The sequence below is a fragment of the Sus scrofa genome, chromosome 18 (assembly GCF_000003025.6).
Source record: "Sus scrofa isolate TJ Tabasco breed Duroc chromosome 18, Sscrofa11.1, whole genome shotgun sequence".
NCBI classification, from domain to species: Eukaryota; Metazoa; Chordata; class Mammalia; order Artiodactyla; family Suidae; genus Sus; species Sus scrofa.
In genome coordinates, this window is record NC_010460.4 from 42,198,767 (window position 1) to 42,204,932 (window position 6,166).

General features: G+C 50.8%; 1 protein-coding gene across 1 annotated transcript in view; it reads right to left on the reverse strand.

Moving 5' to 3' along the window:
• Positions 1-3,745, reverse strand: part of MINDY4 (MINDY lysine 48 deubiquitinase 4) — a 106,161-nt gene extending 102,416 nt beyond the window's left edge. Inside the window, 3 exon segments of the mRNA XM_021079233.1 lie at positions 1,667-2,095; positions 2,628-2,725; positions 3,728-3,745. Coding sequence (XP_020934892.1) covers positions 1,667-1,729 — 63 coding nt within the window. The 5' untranslated portion in view covers positions 1,730-2,095; positions 2,628-2,725; positions 3,728-3,745.

Sequence of the window (6,166 nt, forward strand, 5' to 3'; positions counted from 1 at the left end):
GCCAGGACTTGGTGATGGAAGGTCAAGTCGCCATAAAAACAAAATGGATAAAGTGAAGCCACACTGTATTTTATTTTAGTCTTTTTTGCCATTTCTTGGGCTGCTCCCGCTGCATATGGAGGTTCCCAGGCTAGGGGTCTAATCGGAGCTGTAGCCACCGGCCTACACCACAGCCACAGCAACGCGGGATCCAAGCCGCGTCTGCAACCTACACCACAGCTCACGGCAACGCCGGATCGTTAACCCACTGAGCAAGGCCAAGGATCAAACCCGCCACTTCATGGTTCCTAGTTGGGTGCATTAACCACTGAGCCACGACAGGAACTCCCGAAGCCACACTACATTTTAAACATAAATACATTTTCAAAAAGCAAAGAAAGACTTTCAAAACAGGTACACACCAGAGATGGGCGGAAGAGGCAATGGTGACTGCCTGCTCTGTGCCAGAAGCAATGGTGGGCACCTGTCAGTATATTATTATTAATCATCATTATAAATCTGCCAAGGCTATGTCTTTTTTTTTTTTTTTTTTTTTTTTCTTGTGGCCCAATCCATGGCATATTGCGTTCCCAGGCCAGAGATCAGATCCCAGCGCCAGTTGCAACCTGTGGCAAAGTCAGATCCTTTAACCCACTACAGTGGGCCAGGGATGGAACCTGTGTCCTGGCGCTGCAGAGACACTGCAGATCCCAAGGCACACAGGAACTCTAGGGTAGGTCTTACTATTCCTGTTGTACAGGTAAGAAAGTCAGGCAGCGAGTAGCACACCCCAGGTGGAGTTGCTAACTAGCAGTGAATATTTGACGCCATCTGATTCCAAAGTCCTCCCCCTTTCCTCCACTCAAAACATTGCTTATTTTGTGTATCTTTCAGTGCCAGACAAATGCCCACTGTCCCACCCAACATAACACCACAAGATCACCAAACAGGCAGCAGGTGGCCAGCCTCGGTCACTTAATGTAGGAGTAATGGGTGCTCTCCCTACACTCCCATACTCGCAGAGGTGGTGACCTCTTCCCCTGCCAGTTGTCATCCCCACTCTAAGGGCAGATGAGAGCCAAGGTCCTCCCCAACTTCTGAGTTCTCAGCTCTCCTGGGACAAGACGCTAGGAGAACTTAAAAACAAAAACGATATCAGCCACTGAACTTCCCAAAGATGAACATGCCTGAAGGGTTCCACTGGCAAGAACTGTTTTAGCCCTTTGGTTCCTTTGAGCGGTGGGGCCGTGGCGGGGAGGGGGGGGGTAGTTCCTTCCTAGCAGGATATAAATATTGAGTGAGATTGGTTATGCAGTCGGGCACCCAGGTCGGCCTGCTGGGCTCCCAGGGCCGCAGGAACTTTAGAAAAACATGGGGCGGTCCAGTCCTCCTAGTTCGAGCGCCCCGGGAGGGGAGATGCCCAGGAGGGGGGCGGGGAGATGCTCGAGGAGGGTGGCCGCGGTCCTGGCCCACTTTGCGAGAAGTCCGCCGTGACAGAAATGGCCCCTGGGAAATGTAGTTCCCCAGGCCGGGGTCAGTGGCGCCCGCATCGGGCATCTCAGGAATAGGCAGCGGGCAGCGTAGGGCTCCCTTCCCCGAAGGTGCAGAGGTTGCAGGAGAGCCCCCAGGCTGCTCCCCATCCCCGATTTGAGTAACTTCCCAGAGCTGTGAGGGCGGCGCCGCGTACCTTTCTGCTGAGGAACTCCCTGACCAGGGAGGCCGCCACTTCCTCTACGAAGAGGCTGTCCATGCTCTGGGTCTGCCCACGAGGCCGCCGCGCTGCAGCTCCAGGTCCCTGGGTCCGTTGGGGCCAGTATGGCCGCGTTGCCGTGGCGACCGTGTCATCAGAGCTGGAGAGCTCCGCCCCTTTCCTAGGAGCCTATGGGCTGGAAAGGCGGGAGGGAAGGGGAGGAGCATTCTTCAAACTTGCTGTGAGAGCGGGAGGCAGAAGCCAGAAGGCACAAGCCAAGAGCAGCCCAGGGGTCAGGCCAAGGCCTCTGGGCTTAGGTCCTGACACTGGCCCTGTCCATCTGGGTGGCCTAGAACAAGTCACTTTTTCAATCTGAGTCTCCATCTTGCAAGGTGTGAACTGGGGAGACTGGCCGCCTCCTGGTTCCTGGAGGAGTAAACTCACAGTTAGTGGCCCCTAGAGGTCCCCTCCCCCAGCACCTCAGCCTCTCCTGGGTCCACCCAGGCTGACTGACTGGTTGGCCTGGGCCACAGGGGTAAAGAAAGCCAGGTCTCTTTGCTGACTTGGTGCTAAAATTAAATGATGTCCCTGGTCCCCCTGGGGGGCCTGCTTTCTTAAAAGAACTTGACAGTTATTGAGCACCAAGCATTTATACACATTATCACATCTTTAATCCTCCTGGCATAGGGTTACTATTGGCCTATTCTTTAAGACAAGACACTGAGATTCAGAGAGGTTAAGATTGTGCTAAAGGCCACACAGCTAGAAATGGACACAACTGGGATTCCAGCTAAACCCATGCTTTTGCCCAGTGCTAACATCCCAAAGCGAGTAACAAAGGGGCCACCCTTACAGTCTCCCCCCCATCTGCCCACCACCCAGGGTATTGGTTTGCTAAGGCTGGTGTACAAAGTACCACAGACTGGGTGGCTTAACCAATAGTAACGTAGTCTCTCACAGTTCTGGAAGTTACAAGTCCAAGTTCCTTCTTCGGTCTCCGTGGCTTGTAAATGGCTGTCTTCCCATAGCCTTCCCTCTGCACGTCTGTGTCCTAATCTGCTCTTATTAAAAGGATACTAGTCAACCGGATTAGGGCCTACCAAGATGAACACCCGCCTCACCACTAGTGATTGGCAGTCATTTTATTTGCCTATTCAGAAATTCTATGGACTACTCACTGGGCTTAGCAATGAAATTGTGAGTGAAAAGTTCACCCACGAAAGATTACATTTAGCAGATCTCTGTCTAAACCTAAAATGTAAACCAAAAATCATAATTTATAGGAAATGTAGCTTCAGCAAAGCTTTATGAAAATAGAGTGAAGGGAGTGTAGACCATATGATTCAGGACAGCAATTGCCTCTGGATGGGAAGGCAAGAGCCGGGAAGGGGAGAACCACGCAGGCAAGTATGAGTAATCGTCAGTGTTCTGGTGTCATGGGGGAGACATTTGTCTCATATGTGTTTGCTAAAGCATTTCTATTGATTCATTAGCGAATTAAAGATGGCCTTGCAGGGACCAATGATGAAAGGATGTCATGAGCAAGATGTATTATTAATCAACTCTATGCCCCTGAGATCCAGGAGGAAGTGGGGGAGAAAAGGGAAGTGAAGGGAAATTCAATGGACTTGATACTGGAAGGACAATTCAGAGGTCTTGTCTTTTAATAACAAAAGGGTTCCATGAGCTTATGTGTGTCCATACATGTATGTACATGCAAGTGTGGGTATAAAAATCACATACATCACTGTATGACAGTGACTCCGTATACCTATGCATCTAGGAGTCTGTGAGCTCCTGCGTTTGTGTGAGCCTGATCACAGGAGTTTACGGAGTCCGGATTCTACCCGGTGCCCTGCTGGGCTCTGGCAGCAGTGATAGGGATGCAGTAGGCACAGGTAGTTGTAGAAGTCCCCATAAAGTGTAGGAGAAAACGTCCCAATAAAAATGTAGAAAGGAGAGACCCCGGCCATGATGACTGAGCAAAGTCTAGCCAACAGCCCCAACCACCCTTCCCCCAAGCATCTGCTTCTGTAAATTTGTTGCCGCATCTACTACCTTGCCTGACGTCACTCCCGTCCAACTAGCCAAGCTTGGACCCGAAGACGTAGCCCATAAAAGCCTTGTGAAACCCTTCTTCCGGGCTCAGACTCTGGAGATCAATCTCCTCTGAGCCCACCGGCGTAATAAACCCGAGTTCTCCAACTCTCCGAGTGCTCGCTTGGTTTCTCGCCGGGTAAAAGAGCTGATCCACTGCAGCCACGGAGCTGCTGGAGCTAGTACGCTACAGCCACGGGGCTGTCGCCAGAGCTGATACGCTGCAGCACAGGGCTGCTGGGTAGCTGCCATAACAAAAGGACCATAGTTAAAGAGGGAAATTTAGGGGACATTGGGAGGTCACTGTAAGTTAATAGATTGCTCAAAAAAGCCATCAGAATAAGGCAGGCTTGCTCGATTAGTAGAAGTTAGAGAACTGCCTCAGGTCATTGGGTGGGGGGGATGGGATGAGGCCTGCATTCAGATTCAGACCAAAGGCAGGAGTTTGAGGACTGCCCTTCTGCTGATTTGAATGCACACCTTACAGGATACCAAGGAGGAGCTACTACTCTCAGAAAAGAAGAGGTGGTCTCTTCCGACCCCCACCTTCCCTGGATAATAAAACTGTGGCCCACCAGATCCTCGGGCAGAGTCTTCTTGCCTGCCCACTTGCATCTCTCACAAGAGTCCTATCCTAATAAATCTATTTCTTGCCTATCACTTTGCCTCTCGCTGAATTCTTTCTGTGCGGAGGCATAAAGAACCTGAACCTCAGTAAGTCCAGACATCGGGTGAGTGCTAATTTAAAACATGGGTTTTAGGTCCCAATCTGGGTTTTGGCCAGGTTCAAGTCCCGGCACATGGGTTCAAGTCCCAATCTGTGTTCTGGCTAGATTCGGCCATTAATACTGTCAGTTTCAGCAGGGTGCAGCAGGCACGGAACAGGTCTTGGAACAGAAGTGGGCCTACTGCATTGTCTTGTGAGAGATGAGGGTCCCAGGGTGCCTCTTCCAGGATGCTCCAGGGAGAGAGCTGACCAAATGGATCCCCCTCCCACTCAGGGCCCTTGAAGGCAAGTTTGGGCTTTTACCTGGGTCGGGAGGTTCCAGAGAACAGAAGCATACATGCTTGCCCCATGACCACATCTTCCAGCAACCTGCTTTCCAGGCCCAGGGAGGTGGGAGTGTCGGTCTGACCAAGCGCAGCATGTCCAGACCAGCTGGGTTCTGAGATACTGTGAAAGCCCTTCTAATGGCGTGAACTTCAGTCTTTCTCAACTGTTCTTGCCACCACTCCCAAAGGTCAGGACAAGGTCCAGCCTAGGCCACTGTCCTTGGCAGTATGAAGGAAAAGTTCATCCGCATGCTCTCCACATGGCCCTGTCTCACTGGTCACCTCCCAATCTCTAGCGCACAGGGCTACCAACATGAGACTGCAGAGGGAGGAAAGACCCAGGCCCTAGCCTGGCTCCAACAGGATGAAGTGGGGCAGCCACAACTCTGGCAAGGTTCTTAGCCTTTCCCACCCAAAACATCCCAGACCCTATCATTTTCCGGAGTGATGAAGCCCAGCCCACCCTGCAGCAGAACCATTCAGGCAGAGGGTGAGAGGGAGATAAAGGCATCCAATGAATTTTTGAGAATGTGGTTGGTTACTTTAACCAAGAAGTACATATAATTCTCTTCCACCTCTGTGATGGTTAATTTCATGTACCAACTTGGCTAGGCCATGGTACCCAGATATTTGGTCAAACATCCATCTAGATGTAACTGTGAAGGTATTTTTTGATAAGATTACCATTTAAATCAGTTGACTGTGAGTAAAGCATCTTACCCTCCATAAGGGGGTGGTCTCATCCAATCCCAATCCATTGAAGGCCTTTAAGAGGAAAAGATGGAGGCCCCACTAAGGACAATGGCATTCTGTCTCCAGACTGCCTTTGTCTCAAGCTACAGCTCTTTCCTGGGTCTCCAGACTGTCAGCCTACCTTGTAGATTTCTCTCTCTAAGTTGGAACTAAGTTGTCACCAATGAGAGGGAATGAGAGGGCCAGCACCTTAAGACCAGGCCCACCTCTTCCATATTCTTTGCTCTCCAGTTAGCCAGAGCAGAGCAGCAGCACCTATGGATGTATGCTGTGACCATAAACACAAGACAACACCCTAGGGCAGTGATTCTCAAATTTCGGCCCCCCCAAATACCAGCACCACATGAGAACTTGTTAGAAATGCAAATTCTCAATCCTTAGAGCAGATCTACTGAATCAAAAGCTCTAAGGGTGGTGCCAGCAATCTGAATGAAACCAGACCTCGATGTAATTCTGACGCCCACGTGAATTTGAGCATGCTTCCACAGGGAAGAGACAGTTTGTGGCTTCCTCTCTTTAGCAGTCTCCTGTCTTGGGCACTGTCTGTCCCTTCCCTGCAGAAACCATTCCTTTTTTGTCTGCTTCAGTAGAAAC